Source organism: Chionomys nivalis, chromosome 3 (assembly GCF_950005125.1).
Source record: "Chionomys nivalis chromosome 3, mChiNiv1.1, whole genome shotgun sequence".
Taxonomy (NCBI): domain Eukaryota; kingdom Metazoa; phylum Chordata; class Mammalia; order Rodentia; family Cricetidae; genus Chionomys; species Chionomys nivalis.
Window position 1 is genome coordinate 111,028,858 of NC_080088.1, and position 19,694 is coordinate 111,048,551.

The 19,694-nt window shown below is 49.9% G+C and overlaps 1 protein-coding gene across 2 annotated transcripts in view; it reads right to left on the reverse strand.

Moving 5' to 3' along the window:
- The window catches only part of Tmem120b (transmembrane protein 120B), a 40,886-nt gene that overhangs the window by 2,333 nt on the left and 18,859 nt on the right, over positions 1-19,694 (reverse strand). For both annotated transcript variants that reach the window (XR_009056802.1, XM_057763913.1), the window contains exons 2-10: positions 17,096-17,214; positions 15,666-15,782; positions 12,367-12,426; positions 10,986-11,081; positions 8,656-8,745; positions 1,711-1,776; positions 1,249-1,310; positions 591-683; positions 111-175 (exon numbers count right to left, since the gene is read on the reverse strand). Coding sequence is in view for 1 of the 2 variants with exons in the window: in XM_057763913.1 (XP_057619896.1) it covers positions 111-175; positions 591-683; positions 1,249-1,310; positions 1,711-1,776; positions 8,656-8,745; positions 10,986-11,081; positions 12,367-12,426; positions 15,666-15,782; positions 17,096-17,214 (768 nt within the window). In the remaining variant the exon portion in view is untranslated. The remainder of the gene's footprint in view (positions 1-110; positions 176-590; positions 684-1,248; positions 1,311-1,710; positions 1,777-8,655; positions 8,746-10,985; positions 11,082-12,366; positions 12,427-15,665; positions 15,783-17,095; positions 17,215-19,694) is intronic.

Here is a 19,694-nt window from a genome sequence, read left to right on the forward strand (position 1 = left end):
CTCCTCCCAGATACCCGGGGACAGATACCTTGTGAGGGAGGGGAGCCCCAAGGATCTTCTGTTCCCAGGGGTCATCCCTGACAGGGGTACCCACATATAGAGGGACTCACATGGCCACAGAAAAGGAAAGGCAGGAGGAAGGTGAGGCCCCGCCACATCCAAGACTGGAACCCTTCTGTGGGGGAGAGTTAAGAGGTTTAGTATGTGTGACTACTTAAAAACAGCACGGTCTCTTTGTGGCCCAGGCTGACCTCAAACCTGTGGGCTCAAGTGGTTCTCCCAAGTCAGCCTCCCTCCCGAGTAGCTGGGACTTCACATCTGTCCTACCACACCCGACCTAACATTGTGTGTATTATAAAGTTCAGACAAAAATATAGGCATTTCCATGGAGAGGCCTAGCACTCTGCTGCGGCCACACTTGGAGCTGAAGCAGAGGTCCCCAGTGAATTATGAATAGCAAGTAGGATAAAGAAAGAACGGCGGCCCAGTGTTGAGGCCTGGAAGTCTTAGGCCCTCCTGATTCTGCGCTTCTCCTGCCTGCAGGGAGGTGGACCAGTCTTCCCAGCTCTACCTGCTGCCCACTTACTCACCCACCGTGAGGTCCAGGTGGTTCCTCTCGCCCAGGGCTCGCAGTCTGTAGAGACAGCCTCTCTGGTAATAGTACTGCAGGAACTGAACACAGCCTGTAGGGGGAGCACAGTGCCCAGGCTCAAGGAGACTATACCCAAGGCCTCTCCCCCAAATCCAATGCCCTCAACAAAGGCAGGCTGAGTGGAAGGGCAGAAAGAGCACCCTGGTGACCTGCTTTCTTTATTTTAATAAGTCACCACAGGTGTACTTCTGCGTCTCTACCTCATTTAGCAGTGTGTTTCCCTGAGCGAGGAGCCACCTCCCCTTCCTCTTGGTCTTAATGTTGCACGTTGCTCCCAGCATAATCTCGCATAGCTTGCATTCCAAAAAGCATTTACTGAGGGCCTACTGCTAGCCTAGGAAAATTCCAATCGTTCTTAATCTGGTTGGTGCTTTGCTGGGTCATTACACGCCTGAGCTGTCCGCACGGTAAGTGATAAGACATGTTCAGACAAGTATGAAAGACTGCTTTGGGGCAGGAGATAGATGACCTAGACTTCTGGCCAGAACCCTCTCCGCCCTCCACACAGGTGAGGATGGATCTTCTGGGGATCTCCTCATCAGTAAAATCCCTTGGGAGACCAGGTCCCTCCTCCTCAACTGGGCTTGGGTACTCACTCTGAAAAATGGAGAACGCTAAAAACTGATTTCGAAACTTCTGATAAATTAGTCCATTAGGCCTTGAAAAAACACAAAGGTGGGACACAGTGTGAAACCAGACATTCTCTTATACCCCCTTTTCTCATTCCAACAGAAAGGGAAGAAAACTTTCCAAAGGTAAAACAAACTCCCAGATTCCTGTCCTTTGTCCTTGGGATGATCAGGCCACACCCATCACCCTTTCCAGAATTTAGGGACGTCGTGGTCACTCTGATTCCTCGTGCTTGTTCCCTGTTATCTCTGCCCCAGCCAACAGAAACTGTGAAAGTCCCTGGCAGCGGGGCCTCTAACCCAGTTTTCAGTTCATACTTGCTTTCTACCCGACCCACAAGTCAATTGTGAGAACCCTTCCCCATGTACCAGCTGCAGTTCTGGCTCCATGGGAAGGGAGGTCAAAGGGCCCAGTGAGGGATGACTCACCAAGTCAGCATCACTCCAGACAGGAACGTGGAGACGTAATGGTGAGACACCCACCAGCCTTTGATTCTTGATAAGAATAAGAGAAAGAAAGGGGTTCAGATGAGAGAAATGCAGACACCTGCTTCCTAGCCTCCGAGCCTGCAGCTGGAATAAGAAATGGGCCCCAACCATGCCTTATCTCTTCCTGCAAAGGTATGGGCCCAAACTACTTGCAGATGAGCCCGGGGACCTGTTCTGTGACCTACAGAACACATCCAGTTCCCAGCACGGAGATACTCCAAGCCTAATGCTACCCAGGCTCCATGCTGGACTGAACTATGTGCTCAGGTTCCTATGCTAGAGCTCAATCCCCTGGTGCCTTCCAGCAAGACTGCATCTGCAGAGGTAAGTAAGCTTAGGAGGACACAAGGGGGAGCCTTCATCGACCACCTTTGCCCTAGTGTCTCTGTAAGAGAAGGATCAGGAAGATCGGAGCACAGAGGGAAGGCCATACAGAGCACAAGATGGGAAGGGAGCCATCTGCAAGCCAGGAGAGGCCGGAAACCCACACTGATGACACCTGGATCGCAGACCTGCAGCCCCCAAAGCCACAGAAAAGCAATGTCTGCTGGTTAAGATGCCCAGTGTGTCGTATCTCGTGGGAGCCCCGTAAACAGACACAGGTCCTTCACTTCTACCCAAAGGCCTAAAACAGTTCTACAACCCCCACTAGCAACAGGATTCTGGTTTTCATTTTCTCAGGAGGCAGAGGCAGGAGGCGGATCACCTAAGAGTTCAAGACCAGCCTGGTCTATATCATACCCAACACACAGAAGGATCTTGAGCACAAGGCCAGCCTGGGCCACATACTGAAAAAGAAAGAGGAGCTGGAGAGACGGCTCAGTGGTTAAGAAGAGCACCCGCTGCTCTTCTAAAGGACCTGAGTTCGGTTCCCAGTACCCACGTTAGGTGTCTCACAGCCACCAGGGGATCCGACGGCTTTGGCCGCTGTCTTAGTTAAGGTTTCTATTTGCTGCAACAAAACATCATGACAGCACACTTCCACATCGCTGTCCATTACTGAAGGAAGCCAGGACAGGAACTCAAACAGGACAGAAGCCTGGAGGCAGGAGCTGATGCAGAGGCCATGGAGGGTGCTGCTTACTGGCTTGCTCAGCCTGATTTGTTATAGAACCACGGACCACCAGCCCAGGGGTGGCACCACCCACAATGGGCTGGGCCCTCCCCCACTGATCACCCACGATCACTAATTGAGAAAATGCCTTACAACTGGACACATGGAGACAATTGAGGCTCCTTCCTCTCTGATGGCTCTAGCTTGGGTCAAGCTGACACACAAAAGCAGCCAATCCAGCCTCCACAGGCCGCACGCATGTGCTCACACTGACATGTGCGCGCACGCACACACACTCCTACTCGTGATTTAAAATTTCAGGAGAAAGAAAGAGGGGAAAAGTAGCACTGAGTCTAATGCCGTCCACATAGAGGTGACAGAGGGGATCAGGATGAGACAGTTAGCTACTCTGTCCCCAGCACCCACTCAGCCCTAACGTAACCCTTTGGCCACTCGGCGTCTAGAAGACCCTGGCTCCAGTTTCCTAACAGTAAAGGCAGCTAGCCAGGTCCTCAGACTTTCCGCTCAACAAGCAACCAAGAGGTCTGGCTGCCCCTCCCCAGAGCTCTGCAAGGCCACGCCACAGCCCTCGGAGCCTGGCCACCCCCAGGCTCCTTTGTCCTACTCCGCACAAAGCTCCCCTGAGAAACGCCCTCTCCTGGTGTGGGAGCAGTTCGGGCTTGACAGAGACCCGGACAACAAGCCTGACTGAGCGGCAGCTCTTAATTTCACAGCTCGCTGTGCCCCGAGCCCAGCTCTGACAGATGCCACCAATAAACACTGCTCGGCGACACTAGAAACTAGAAATCCACTTTCTTCCCCAGTTCCGTGCTCATGAGCAACCTCTGTCTGCATTCCCTAAGGCTCTGGGCTGGCTCTGTGCGCCTGTGTTTATGTAACAGTTTTCATCGTAACAGAATTCAGATACTAAACAATTCAGTGGGTGTGAGTCTTTTCAGAGCTGTGCCACCAGCACTACAATCACCCTTATTCGACCTGGACCTGTCTGCTATAGATATGCAGCTTGCAGGGGAGCTTGTAGGCTCCAGGAGGAGCAGGTGCACTTGCATCTAGAATGTGGAGACAGAATGTACTAGTCTCTGGGCACTGTGTGGGAGAGAGCTCACTGCTCAGTACCAAGTAGCTTCTAGTTTTAGGCTTTGGATTTTCAGAATAGCTGGAGGCTGCATTGAACTAACTCTCTCTCTCTCTCTCTCTCTCTCTCTCTCTCTCTCGATACATTTGTTCTAAGTGTAGCCCCTAAAAAAGCCAGCAGGAGCCAGGGACCATGGCTGGATACATCTACATACATTTGTTCTAAGTGTAACCCCTAAAAAAGCCAGCTGGAGCTGGGGACCACTGCCGGCTCCTTGGAATAAGTCAACATGATTGTGAATTCTTCAGTCATTCTGGCTTTTTTGCCATCTGCCAATCATCAGTCCTTCTGGTTCCCAGGCCTCTGCTTCCTTAAGGGACAGCACCTCACCCAGGCAGGGATTTGAATGGAGATGTCCGCACAGAGAGCGGAGCCAGCCCTCTGGGTTCTACAGCCCTCCAAGCCACAGTGATTGGCTCAGAAGTCAGCAAGTGACTCAAGCCTCACCAATCAGAAGTCTGTCTCAAGACCCCCCCCCCACTGGCTCTGTGGGAATGACAGGAAGGTTTCTTCCAACTCAGAGGTTGATGGGCTGTGGAGAATGAAGGGGAGGGCGCTATTCATCTTGCTATTAACCCTTCATGCCTCCTTAAACTTCCCAGGTAAAGAACAGTCAGTGCTCTTCAGATTTGGTCCACAAGGTGGGTTTCCAACACTTGCAAAATGCAAGGGAAAGCTGACTGATTACAGAGCTAACTGATGTCTGTGGTGGAGTCAGACTCACCCAGGACTGTCCATCTCAGAGTAAGACAGTCCCACCCTACAGCCCCAGGCCCACTCGCCCTGACTTCCTTCTGTTTCAATTCTGCTCTGTTTCTACAAAACAGGGTTGAGGGGAATGTGCTTCAAGGAGCCTACCTTGGGCAGCAGGTCTCCAGGAGGCCTGGGCTCAGGTCTGCTGTCCCAGGACACCTAGGTATCCCTAAAGATCTCTCCTCACTGAAGAGCTCAGACTTCATTCATCTCAGCCAGACTTATGGGTGTTTACCAGCCCAGCCCTGCACAGGTCCTCGGATGGTCAAGGGGTAAGAGAGGGTCTGGCATGGGACTGCTCAGTGGGAGGGGCACTTGTTGCCAAGTCAGACAACCTGAATTCAATCCCCAGAACTTTTGTGGCGGAGGAGATAACAGACTTCCACGGGTTGTGCTCAACCTAAATGCACACGGTGGTGTGTGCATGCCCATAAACTCACAGACAATAAAATAAATGTAAAAAAAAATCAAAACACACACAATTGCGTATGTACACCCACATATACAGAGACAATAAACAACTGTAAAAACTTAAGACACACAGAGTTGCAGATGCATGCCCACAGACACATAATAACAAAATAAATAAATGCAAAAAATTTAAGACATGCCAGGGCCGGGAGATGGTGGCGCACGCCTTTAATCCCAGCACTCGGGAGGCAGAGGCAGGCGGATCTCTGTGAGTTCGAGACCAGCCTGGTCTACAGAGCTAGTTCCAGGACAGGCTCCAAAGCCACAGAGAAACCCTGTCTCGAAAAACCAAAAAATAAATAGATAAATAAATAAAAAATAAATAAATAAATTAAGACATGCCAGGTAGTAGTGGCACTTGCCTTTAATTCCAGCATTTGGGAGGCAGAGGCAGGTGGATCTCTGTGAGTTCAAGACCAGCACTGGTCTACAGAATGAGTTCCAGGACAGCCAAGGTTACAGAGAGAAACTGTTTTGAAAAACAAACAAACAAAAACAAAACAACTAGCCGGGCGGTGGTGGCGCACGCCTTTAATCCCAGCACTTGGGAGGCAGAGGCAGGTGGATCTCTGTGAGTTCGAGACCAGCCTGGTCTACAAGAGCTAGTTCCAGGACAGGCTCCAAAACCACAGAGAAACCCTGTCTCGAAAAACCAAAAAAAAAAAAAAAAACAAAACAACTAAGATGCACACAATTGCAGATGCATACCCACATACACACAAACAACACATAGACATTAAATGAACATTTAAGACGCACACAATTGCAGATGCATACCCACATACACACAAACAATACATAGACATTAAATGAACATTTAAAAAAACAAGATGCACAGAGTTTCCCACCTGCCTTGCCCTATCGCCCCACAGACTGGCCATAGCGCCTGTGGTTATTCTAGAAGCTAGGGTTCAGTGGATCTATTCCAGGCTCCCCTTCCCCGGCCTGGAGAAACAGTTTGACCACAGCATTGTATGGGAAAGCCTCTTATAAAACATCTGTGGGTGATCCCTAGACGAAAAGACTGAGTTACCTCAAAATCCCCAACCCAGTGTCGCTGCTCGGGGAGCAAAGTCAATGGGTGATGAATGGTACATGGGGACAAGGACACGGCAGACCTGCACCCAAAGCGCGGGTTACAAATGCAGATGATCATCCCTGCTCCAAGGACCCCAGAAAAGTCCCTGCTAAACTAAGGCACATAAGGCGTGGCTCTGAACTCCATACCCCGACACCTTTAGCATCCCTGAGGAGCCTCGTCCTTCCAGGGGACCCTCTTGTAATTTTGCCCTTCTCTCTCTGGTATGATCCTTCCATGGCTAAACATACTAAAGCAAACACGGAGGCAGAGTAACTACTCCAACATGAAAACAGCTACTAAACACCGCCTATGCTCTCAGTAGTCCTTTATTAAGTGTCTGACCGTCCATCCGTCCGTCCGTCCATCCATGTGTGCATGTGTGTAACTGTGTATGGGCGTTTGCCCAAGTATTGCACCCCCTGGAGCTGAAGTTATAGGCAGTTGTGAGCTGACGGGTATGGGCGCTGAGAATGGAGCTCAGTCCTCTGTAAGGATAATACAAGCTCTTAACCCCGGGCCACCTCTCTCCAGCCCCTGCAATACTCTTAAGGCGCACAGCAGAGACAATGGGACTGACAGCAAGCTCACGGGGACAGGGAGGCAGCAGCTAACCAGAAAAGGGGGAGGTGTGGTGGCACATGCATTTAATCCCAGCCCTGGGGAGCCAGAAGGAGATCTCTGTGAGTTCAAGGCCAACCTCGCCTACATAGCAAGGGCCAAGCCAGCCAGGGCTCTGTAATGAGACCTTGTTTCAACAATAACCACCAGAAAAAAGTAGGAGAACTGTTGCCGGACATGGCGGTACACGCCTGTAATCCCAGCAAATGAAATGGCCAAAGCAGGAGCCCAGGCTAGGCGACTGCTGAAGACTCTGTCTCAAAAGACAAAGAGAAAAATAATAAGTAAACTGGGGACCGGGTTGATTTACAATGTGAGGAACTCACGGCCCAGGTGGTGCACGGATATGACAACGGTGGCACAGAAGGGACAAGAATGAGGACACTGACCTCACCTGCATGCCACAGGTTATGTCCCTAAGCACTGCTGTGCCCCTGGCATGCTGGCAGAACTCCCTACCTCTTGACTCAGTGTTCCAGGAGAGAACACGCAGGGGAAGAACCTGCTGCAAGAGAGCACCAGGCAGAGTGGGACGGTGTCACGTGACTGGGGGTTGACAGATGACCCAGAGGGGCTCTCTGTATAGTCCTGGCTATCCTGGAACTCATTTTATAGACCAGGCTGACCTCGAACCCACAGAGATCCTCCTGCCTCTGCCTCCCAAGTGCTGGGAGTAAAGGTGTGCGCCACCACTCCTAGGATATTTCAAATCTTTTAAAAAATATTTTAATTACACTTATTTATTTACTATGGGTGGGATAATGTGTGGAGGTCAGAAAACAGCTTTATAGTTGGTTCTATCCTTCCATTCTGTGGGTCTCAGCAAGTGAAGTCAAGTTGTGGCTTTGTGGCAAGAGCCTTTACCCACTGAGTAATCGTGCTAGCCCCAAGATTTTTTAAAAATCATGATCTTTTAAAAATATTTTAAATTTATTATTTCCGGACTGAAGACCACTCCCCTACAGAGACTGCTCCTACTGAGACCAGCTAACCTTGGACCAGCTGTATACCATAACCCTGCCTTTCTTTATCTGTACATAGTAACCCCCACTCCTTGTTCAGCTGTATGCAATAATCACAGTTCCGTTCAACTCCATACTATAAACACACTGAGCTTATGCTTCTGCCGTTCACCTGAGAGTCCATCAGCGGGCCCAGTCCATCTGAACCCGCTTATTTCTATGTGTCCATGTGTCTGTGTGTTTGCCTTTTCTTCATTCCCTCAATGTCCCAGTCAGCTCTGTCCCTGTAGCTGTGATGGACACAGTATCCAAGCCTGGCCAATCACAGCCTTGCATTCTCTGGTGACAATGAATGGTTCAGAGACAGGCATGGAGTCCAGCCAGTGCCTGCACACAGCCAATGGGACAAGGCTGGGAGACTCTCAGGAGAAAGGAAATGTGCCGTTTGCTAGGAGTGATGGTGTAAGGTTGTTGCAGGACCCTATATAGAACCCGAGACCCAAGAGCACAGAATGGGGAGGGGGTGGGGGTGAGAGATGGCGAGAAATAGCATCACTCACGGTGTCTGAGCCCCAAATGAAGCCTTACCTGTAGTCAGTCCTAAAACCTGTTTTTATGAGAGACAACAGATCTCTAATGACATGAAATCAGACGGACTAGGGTTTCTGTCGCTTGTCAGCGAGAGGCTGACTGTGAAGTAGGTGACATTATACCAACCCTGGGGTTGACATTTCTCTTTGGCTCCCTCTTCCTCCAACTGACCATCCCCACCAGCTGGGCTTCTAGGTACCTGGAGCCGTTGCTGATGAGAACGCTCTCCCGAATGGTCAAAGTGCAGTAATACCACACGAGCAGGAAGTTGAAGATTTCATCTGTCACCCTGGTTGGAAGAAACAGCCCCCAGGGAAGTGAACAGCGTGAGCTCACCCCTTGCCCTCACAAGACAGCCAGGACCAGAACTGCCAAGAGTTGGCACCAGTTCTTGGGTGTCTCCTCTTGCCCACATCCAGCCCCTGTGCCATCTCTACCTGGCCCCGCCTACATCCGAAGAAGGTCTAGCTGAGGCTCCCTCCCTCGCCATCCAGCTCACACAGCAACTGGACTGTAACAGGTTTAAGTTGGAAAATGTCAATGACTGATGATGACCGCATGACAGTGACAGAGCCGTGGAAGAGCTTGCTGGGAATTCAGAACCAGCACGGTCCTGTGACATCCTGACCTCTCACTTCCAGCCTCCAGAATGGTGATAGAAATGGGTTTTTGTGGTGTTCTCCAGTTGGTGAGATTTTGAGAGATAGATTAGAGATGTGTGTAAGAAGAGAGAGAAATGGGAATGTCCAGGTTCCAGATTCCGACAATGACGTCCTGGGAAGAACCCAGCGGCCCCACCTAAGGGCCTGTGACTGCATACCAAAAACTCCTCTTTTCCAAAGGGGCAGATGAGCAGGCATTACTTGTGTGCACAGCCTTTGCCCTCGGGGGCACGAGTCAGACACTGGCAGCAGGCAGGCATGAGCTAAGAGCCTGCAAGGGCTTTTGTTGAGAAACTCAAGTAGCCAGGCCAGCAGCTGGACTCTCAGCAAAGTGCATGCAGAAAGCAAACCTGGACACTTAGGCCAACGCATGAGTCATACTTGGCTACCCCCTCCCCCTTTATGGCAGAAAACCCAGGCAGAGAGGAGTGGACCAGACCCTTTTGACAGGAGGGCTCCATTCTCAACTCAGCTCTGTCTGCCCTCCCTCTCTTTTCAGTCAGTGATGGGCAGACACTGAGTACTAGCACACATAGTGTGAGCTAGCTGAGCCGCTACCCTACGAGGTATGGCCTGCTGCCACTGTCTAACGAATGGAGGAATGACAACTCCACGGGGAATCTGCCTGTAGACGGAGCCATTCAGTCTCAAAGCCAGGACTGGTATCCAGGTAGTTTTTTTTTGTTCTTGCATGCAACAATCTTTTCTTTTCTGTTTCTGAGACAGGGTCTCATGCATCTGACTCTGGCCTCCAACTCTCCTGTAGCCAGTGATGACCCTGAACTTCTGATCCTCCTGCCTTCTCTCTCTGAGAGCTGGGATCACAGGGATGAACCACAGAACCTGGCTTATTCAATGCTGGAAACCAAACCAAGGTCTCTTTGCATACCAAGCAAGCTCTCTCCTAACTAAGTTACATCTTCAGCCCTATTGATTTATTTATTATGTAACTGAGATGTAATTTGCATACCGTAAAATTTTCCCTTTTAAAGTATGTAATCTGAAGGCTAGGGAGTGAATGCCTTTAATCCCCGCACTCGGGAGGCAGAGGCAGTGGATCTCTATGAGTTCTAGGCCAGCCTGGTCTACAGAGTGAGGTCCAGGCCAACCAGGGCTACAAAGAGACCCTGTATCAAAAAATTAAGTTAAAAATATTTTTTTTTTTTTTTTTGTTTTGTTTTTCGAGACAGGGTTTCTCTGTGGTTTTGGAGCCTGTCCTGGAACTAGCTCTTGTAGACCAGGCTGGCCTCGAACTCACAGAGATCCGCCTGCCTCTGCCTCCCGAGTGCTGGGATTAAAGGCGTGCGCCACCACCGCCCGGCAGTTAAAAATATTTTTAAAGAAGATGCAATTTGGCATCTTTTGTTCATTTTCTTACACCACTGACTAATCTCTAATGGAAATGCTGGTACCCAGGAATTGTCATTCCTCACTCCTGTTTCCCCTGTCAAGTTCTGCCCCCCATTATGTGTCTCTGAGCCTGCCCCTCTGGACATTTCATACCAATGGACATACATAATATGTGGCCTTTTATGCCTGGCGTCTTTCACTTAGCATGATGTTGTCAAAGCTCACCCATGCTGCAGCATGTCAGCGTTGTACTCCATGTTAAGGCTGTCGCATTCCAGCGTACGTGTAAACCACACTGGACTCGGTCAGTTACTACATCATGAGGCCCTGCCAGCAGCTGGTCCGTGAAGCTTACTAGATGGGTATGGGATGGACGGGAATGCCACTTCCTGCCGTTCAGAACTGGTCCTTACCAATCCTATACTAGCCTCGGGCTGAGGAAACAGAAAGACCATCTCCTCAAGGACTTCCTGCTCACACTGCGGGTACTCCACCACACACCGCCACACCCCATTACCTGTAGTGAAGGACAAAGCGGCAGGCCACAGCACCCAGAAGCAGGATTATGGTCAGGTAGAGCTTGAACTTCTCATACTCGTCCTTGTATGCAAACCTGCCACGACAGACATCCCAGGAGAAGTCTCATATTGCTACCCTCCGGCTCTGACTCACCAGCCACCAGCCCTGCCTCCGCTGCCATAGCCTGCCCATCGACCTACAGCAGAACCTGACCTTCAACTAGTGATGTCTAGTGAAGGAGAGAGGACCAGCTACAAAAGGGCCCTGTCCTTAGGTTTTGGGGCCATGCTGGGGATAGGCAAGGGTCAAAGACTGAAGGCCAACGCAAATAAAATTCAAAAGACGAGATCTCTACCCTCACCTAAAGATTGCAGCAGAAACAAAGACCAATGCCACCTGGAAACAGCACCTCGACTGGTTGGGCAGGACTCTATTCTCCAGGACAGATGCCGTGATAAGGTGTAGGAAAGAGGAGACCGCTGTCATGGGAATTGGGGGTGGGGGTCCTAGCAAACCAACATACTGACTCTTGGAAAGGAAGGAGAGGGCCCCCCAAGTGCTCCCCCATGTTGAGGAATATTGTTTTCAGATGTATGACTTTTGTTTATGCTGCATTTGTTTAACTCCGCCAAGATGTGTTACTGTGCTTGTCTAAAACACCCGATGGTCCTAATAAAGAGATGAACAGCCAATAGCGAGGCAGGAGCAAGGACAGGCGGGGCTGGCAGGCAGAGGATCGGAGGAGAGATCTAAGAGGAGAACAAGGAGCAAAAGAACAAGGAGAGGAGGACGTCAGGGGTCAATCACCCAGCCAGCCTTGGAGAAAGAAGTAACAAACATATACAGAAATAGAGAAAGATAAAAGCCCAGAGGCAAAAAGGTAGTTGGGTTAATTTAAGTTAAGAAAAGTTGGCAATAAGCTGTCAGGATGGCCGAGCGGTCTAAGAAAAGTTTGCAACAGGCGGTGGTGGTGCACGCCTTTAATCCCAGCACTCGGGAGGCAGAGGCAGGCGGATCTCTGTGAGTTCGAGACCAGCCTGGTCTACAGAGCTAGTTCCAGGACAGACTCCAAAGCCACAGAGAAACCCTGTCTCCAAAAACCAAAAAAAAAAGAAAGTTGGCAAGAAACAAGCCAAACTAAGGCCGGACATTCATAACCAAGAATAAGCCTCTGTGTGTGATTTATTTGGGAGCTGGGTGGCAGGTCCCTCAAAAAAGCCAAAAGAATAAAACATCACACACCACTGAGGTGAGCAAAGTCAGAAAGCCAGATGGTCAGAGCCTCAACTGCTAACGAGTTTGATCCATGCAAAGACTGTCCCTGAGTAAAAGGAAGAAGGGCGGCTTCCCAGGGTCGGACGGGATCCGGGCATACTCACTTGGCCTGGTTGCTGAGGAGAGTCACGTTGACATTGCCAAGGACCAGATTCAGGTAGAGCCTGGAAGGAAAGACCTGTGAGGGTGCAACCAGTCCTTTTCAAGCTTGGTGAATACACACTGAGTCTCACAGCAGAAAACAGGGTGCTGAGCTAACAGTAGAGTGGGCCCCATCACGGCTGGGAACAATGGTTAGCCAGAGAGCATGGCAGCTGCATACGGGACAGTGTGGCCATCTGCCTCCCCACTGAAGCTAACTTACAAGCCTTATCTCCCACCCTCCTTGGCAGCCAGGTAAGAGCAGATGATTAACTTACAAAGAGTCAAAGACATTTATCCAACATCTAGGTCAATTTTAAAAAAATTCTAAGCCAGCTGGGAGGTAGTGGTGCATGCCTTTAATTCCAGCACTTGGGCAGCAGAGACAGGTGGATCTCTGGGTTTGCTTTGAGGCCAGCCTGGTCTACAGAGCTAGTTCCAGGGCAGCTAGGAACTAGCTTGAAAGAAAAAAAAAAGTACATGCTGCTAAGCCTGATGACCTGAGTTCAATCTCTGGAACTCCTGCAAGGTGTTCTCTGATCTCCATAAACATCCAAGGACACGTGTGTGCCCACAAACATGCACACACATAAATAAACGTAGGAACATAAGCAATCATTTTTCACTGGGGATACACGCTAGAAGGGTATGTTGGGGCCACGGTGTATGCTTTTGTTTAACTGTTAGAAGACATGTCAGCGGCTCTCTTGTAAAAAGGGATCATTTAGCCGGGCGGTGGTGGCGCACGCCTTTAATCCCAGCACTCGGGAGGCAGAGGCAGGCGGATCTCTGGGAGTTCGAGGCCAGCCTGGTCTACAAGAGCTAGTTCCAGGACAGGCTCCAAAACCACAGAGAAACCCTGTCTCGAAAAACCAAAAAAAAAAAAAAAAAAGAAAAGAAAAAGGGATCGTTTACTTCCTTCCCTATCTTTTCCCTTCCTGAGGCTGCGATGGTGGGAACGGTCTTTGTCCTCAGGGAAGAAGACAGCTACTGAGGGTAGTGAAGTATCAGCCAGAGAACTACAGGCCCCTTGATGGTCTCCCTCTGATTCTTCATGACAGAGAAGTAAACTCTCACATGTTCTTTCTCTCTGTGTGTATGGGTATTTTGCTCCTGTGTACATCTGTACACGTGTGTAGTACCTTTAGAGCTGATAAGAGGACATCAGGTCCCCTGGAACTATAGTTATAGAGAGTTGCCAACCACCACGTGAGTGCTGGGAATTGAACCCAGGTCCTCCGCAAGAGTAACAGGGGTTCCTAACCACCTGAGTCATCGTTCCAACCCCAAGAGAAGCTCTCTTTTGTGAGCCAAGCATGGCTAGGCCTCTCTCTATGCAGCAGCCCGTGCTCTAACACACTGACAAACGTGCAAACAGAGGACCCTGAGACCCTGAGGGAAGAAGGGCTTTGGAAAGTCTCCACCGAGGTGATGGCGTGTGGATGGAGCTCTGAACGAGTAGAAGCTGGAGAGGAGGGATGAGAGCAGGGGCCCTTCTTTCCAGCTAGGTGTGGCTTTGTGGGACACTGCCAGTCTGCAGAAGATATAAGGTATTAAGAGGACACCTGTATTTCTTACCTAGCACCCAGTCCCTCCATCCTGCAAAGGCAATGCAATCCCTTCAGAGAACAGTCTGCCCCCCCCCAATGCCCCCAAAGGCATATGAACATAGCTTTATCAAAGCAGGACATCCTCCTGATTGGGTTAAGATTGGTCATGGGACACAATCTAAGCCAATAAAAACCCATCCTAGAATTTTAAATCCCTGAGACCACTAGGGAACCAGGAAAGGCTAGGCACGTAGGAGCAAGCCTAGCATGGCCGGGGAGTATTTACAGAGAAAGACTGCCCATAAATAGGCAAATATACACACTGGAAAAGACAGTTAAAAAGTTAAATGAGAAGCGGGTTCCAACAGCATCTGAACGGCAGGACCCATTCAGACCTGATCTATAATATTTGTGCTATATCTGAGCAATAAACCCCTCATTTCTTCTGAAGCAACTCTGAGCTGTCTAGCCTGGGTGACAGACTCCCAACTGATGCAAAACACCCAAACTGCCAGGGAAGTGAGTTTGAGCAAGTCAGTCTGAGAGGCCATGAATGATGGAGGAAGGTATGCTGTTAACAGGACTGCCAGCTAACCTGGGGAGACTTTAACCCAAATACAGCAAAAAAGGAAAAATGAGGGTGGGTTACAATGTCCCAGGGCCACCATATTAATACCCATCTGGCTAAGGCTCAAGAGGAATCTTCCCCAGGAAAGATCTGACTCCATGCAAGGCTAAACCCTGCTTCAAAACAAGAAAGTAGGGCTAGGCGGTGGTGGCGCACGCCTTTAATCCCAGCACTTGGGAGGCAGACGCAGGCGGATCTCTGTGAGTTCGAGGCCAGCCTGGTCTACAAGAGCGAGTTCCAGGACAGGAACCAAAAGCTACAGAGAAACCCTATCTCGAAAATTAAAAACAAACAAACAAACAAAAAAAAAAAACAAAAAACAAACAGAAAGTAAATAGGGGCAGAGTGTGGCACAAACCTGTAATTACAGCGCTCAGGAGGTGGAGACAGGATCACCCCCAGGTTGAGGGTAGCTTGGTCTACAGAGAGTTCCAGGTCAACCAGAGAGATATAGTAAGGCCCTTCTCAAAAGATTGAAAGAAAAAGGTGGCTGGGGACGTAGCTGCGTCTAGAACGTTGCCTAGCATACAAGGATGCCCTGCTTTCCATCCCAGACGGAAACAAAAGCGGGGAGCACTTCGATCTAACAGAGTAGTTTGTTGGGGATAAAACAATTGCTCCAGCCGGGCGGTGGTGGCGCACGCCTTTAATCCCAGCACTTGGGAGGCAGAGGCAGGTGAATCTCTGTGAGTTCGAGACCAGCCTGGTCTACAAGAGCTAGTTCCAGGACAGGAACCAAAACCACAGAGAAACCCTGTCTCGAAAAACCAAAAAAAAAAAAAAAAAAAAAAAAAAAAAAAATTGCTCCAGGGGCATGACCAGTACAGTGCTGGGCACGCAAAACTCACTCAACACGTCCTGAGAGAGAACGCTCTCTTCCTAGTCCCAGTGGCACACACAGGTATCAGGTGCCAGCTCACATGCCAGCAACCACAGGGGAAGGACTGCAGCTCCTCCGAGATCAGGAGGTGCAGGTACAGAAGTGCCCTCTCCTCCTTGTCCTCATTCCCCCCTTTTCGTCTGAATCTCATGCCCTAGCAGCGGGGGGGGTCCACAACAGGAATCAGAGGGTTCCCACTCCTACCCATTCTTCTTCGGTAGGTAGGCCTCCATGTCGAAGAAGACATTCTGTCGTTCCTTAATGTTGGCGCCTATCTGCTGAATGAGCTCTGCCTCCTCTTGACTGGAATGGCGCTTGCACCTGCAAAGGGAGTGATGCTGAGCTCCTCTAGCCTTGAGACCTTGGCGATGCCACGGCCCATACCTGACAGATAAGGGTGGCATTCACAAACAATAGCCACGTAATGAGGTGAGCAGGTACAGTGAGGCATAGGGAATGACGCTCAGCATCAGTAGCTGGCGGACTTGGGTGGGCGGCTAAGCTGTTTTCTTCTACTGTAACAGATCTTAAAGATTCCTAAGTGGACTGACTGAGAGGCATGAGGAAGTATTGGCAGTTAACCATCAAGGTCTTCCTGCTGCTCTTTGGAAAGATGCCATTATCAAAACTAAAAACCAGCCGGGCAGTGGTGGCGCACGCCTTTAATCCCAGCACTTGGGAGGCAGAGGCAAGTGGATCTCAAAATTCAGGTCCAGTCTGGTATACAAAGCAAGTCCCAGGATAGTCAGGGGTACACAAAGCGATCCTGTTTTGAAAAACCAAACCTCCAATCCCCAAACCCATAAAAGGGAAGAAGCAGAGGCACTTGGGAGAGAGAGGCAGAAGGACTGAGATTTCAGGTCATCCTTGGATATAGCCAGTTTGAGGTCGGCTTGGGCTACAAGTGACCCTGTCTTTAAACGAAGAAAAATAGAACCATATTGACGCCACATCCTGGAACGGAAGGGTTCCTCAGTCTAGGACCCTAACTGACGGGTCAGCCTTCCTCAGATGATGCTTCTCTTGTGGTGACACTGAGCAGCGTCTATCACAGCTGGGCTGGCGGCCCAGCTGTATTTCCTGGGGTTCTGATGAGCAGCCACAGTGTTCACACAGTCTGAGCAGCAGTTACTAACAAGACAGAGGCTGAAAGGCCCAGTCTTCCTCAGTCAGGAAGGGCCAGATCTAAGCTCAGCGTGCAGGTGGCCACCTCAGTGACCATGACAGTGAAGCCAATCTAGAGAAAAGCAGAATTCAGAGGAAAAAAACAGAGTCCTAGAAACACCCTCTGACCCCTGCGTCCAGGGATGCCTGAAGCTAGCCTTGGTTTTTTCCACTAAAATTTCCATTTTCTTCTTAAGCCAGTTTTGAGTTGGGTTTCTGTCCTTTAGGACTAAGGGAGGACTAGGGGTGTAGCACATTGGTGGGGTGCTCACCTCCCGTGTGCAAAGCCCTGGGTTCCATCCCAATGAACCCAGAACTGTGCAAACCACGCCATGCTGGTGGCTGACACCTGTGATGCCAACTCAGCGAGGAAGGTGGGCCAGAAATTCAAGGTCATCCTCACCAGTGTGAGACCAGTGGGGGTGGGGGAGTAGGAGGCCCTGGGGAGCTTTCAAGCCACGCCCTCTCACCTCTGGAGCGTGTGCTTCAGGTCCCTGAGGTGCCGCTTCTGCTTGTTGATGGAAGTGCTGCACAGAGTCTGTAGCGCTGTCAGCTCTTCCAGTTTCTGCTTGTAGATCCTGTGCGTCTCCTGAAGGGCAGAGCAGCGTGACGGGAGGGGGAGGGTAGGACACACACACATCATTCTCACAGGGCTGGAGACCCAGCTGCTGACAGCTATAATGGTAAACTACCAGGGACGTAGCTTTGACGGAGGAAGGCGGCATGGCACAGCAGCTGTGGAATAAGAGCCAGCTTTGCCCAGCAGTCATTCCTGATTTTTTTTTTTAAGACTGTGTCTCTCTGTGTAGCCCTGGTTATCCTGGAAGTCAATGTGTAGACCAGGCTAGCCTTGAACAGAGATTTCCCCATCTCTAAATGTTGGTATTAAAGGAGGTGTACCTATTTCATTCTATCAGACATGAACAACCAAACATGATGTAGAAAGGTTACCTTGCAGTGTGTGTGTGTGTGTGTGTGTGTGTGTGTGTGTGTGTAACTGTCTGTCTGTCTGTCTGGAGGTTGAGGCTAATAACTTGTGCATTTCAGGCAGAATTTCTACCACTGGAGTACATCCTCAGTCTCCCTGCCACATGTTTCTTCTTGATTTTGTGGGACCAGGTTTCATGTATCCCAGGACAGTGCTGAACTCGCTATGTAGCTGAACGTCTGATTCTTCCACTCCTACCTCCTGAGTACGAGGATGATACCCAGACACCAACACCCGCAGGTCTTTATGCATGCCAGGCATGCGCTCTGCCAAGTTAACTACATCCCAGCCAAGCCCTTGTCAACTCTTCATCGACGTGGTTCAGCAGAGCAGAACACGCCCAGCACGGCTGGTCACATATCCAGTCTTAGCCCATCATCATCCTCTAGTCTGATTGGTTCAGAGCTGAGCACATGGTTCCAACTGACCCAATGAGAGCCAGTCCTGGGACTTTGGAGGGAAGGATTAGACAAGAGATGTCTTTTCCCCTGGGTATGCCCACTCCAGCCTGAAGCCAGACGTGGAAAGAGAATCCAGAGATGATAAGATGGAATCCTGACAGCATCTGCTATGACTTGGGTTTGTGACAAAGGTGCATGTGGGTCCTCAATGTCACGACACTGCGATGTACTAGGATCTTTAGGAGCTGTTAAAGGACTGAGCTGCAGGGGTCAGTTAAGTCTCGTGGGACTAGATGCGGACTCGCAGGAGCGGACTGTGGTACAGCTTCCCCCTCCATCTCCTAGCGCATGCTCGTCCATATACATCCACCCCACGATGCACATCATGACCCAGCCCAGATGCGGCTCTCAAGCTTGGATTCAGCCTCTCAAACTATGATCCAAAGCAGATCTCTTCTCCTTATACGGTATCCAGTCGCAAGTTTTTTGTTTGTTTTTCAGTTTTTCAAAACAGTTACTCTGTGTCGCCCTGGCTGGCCTTGAACTCACAGAGACCCACCTACCTCTGCTGGGATTAAAGGCCACCGCTGCCGCCACCACCCAGCCAGTCTCAAGTATTTTATTTTTGGTTGTGAGCCTTTTAATGGCTGAGCCAACCCTTCAGCCCCCAACTATTTTATAGTAACAACACGACACAGATTTCAGCTCTTGGGTGTGAGTCGTAAGTGGTACAGACCCATAAGCTCCTTTCTACTTCTTGTGCACTGAGTTTCTGATCCTCAGTGTGAAGAGAACTCTTTCTAAGTCAACCAAGAGAAGCTCCTATCCCCTCCTTTAAAGCCATCGTCTGTGCCCCAGACATCATCACTCAATAAACTTTATATTCCTTCTTGGAAATAACCCTTCTGAGCCATATAACAAGAAACTTAGCCCAATGATGGGAGAAGGCAACAAAGTCCTCAAAGTACTGCCTCACTCGACTCCCAATAAGTAACTCTGTGGAGGTGATGGGAGAAAGCAGGAGGGTGCAGAACATGAAGCCAAAAATCAATGAGCAGTAGACATAATTCAAAGAGCCATATTCATTCCTTTCTTCCCTTCTTTCTGGTTGACTGCAACTCTATGCAGATAGGAATGACCTTAACTCAGAGATCTGAATGCTTCTTCAGCCCAGGTGCACCATGCCTGACTTCAACAGCCGTGTTCTTAGTGGCCACAGAAGCATGCTTACCAGAGGGGAGAAGGAGGGGAAGCAAGGTATAGTCTACACTAGCATGTCTGCCAAGAAAACAGTAAGTTAAAGCAGAAAATTAGGAAGCAAGAAAAATATCAAACAGACCATGAACAGGTAGCAAACGCCTTTAATCCCAGCACTTGGGAGGCAGAGGCAGGCAGGTCACTGCTAGTTAAGCCCAGCTACACAGCAAATTCAAATCCAGTCAGAGCTGCATAGTGAGATTATGTCTCAAAAAAGAAAAAAAGGAGAACAGTTAGCAATGACATCAAGAATACATGAGCCAGTCACCCTGGACCACCCATCTGCAAAAGGAGCAAAACCAGGAGCCTCCTCTATTCCCTGTGCCTCCCACGGAGGAAAATCGTGTTTTTCTAATATGCTTATTTATCCCAAGATGATTTCAAGCTTGCAGACTTCCAAGAGCCAGATGAAGAACGTCCCTC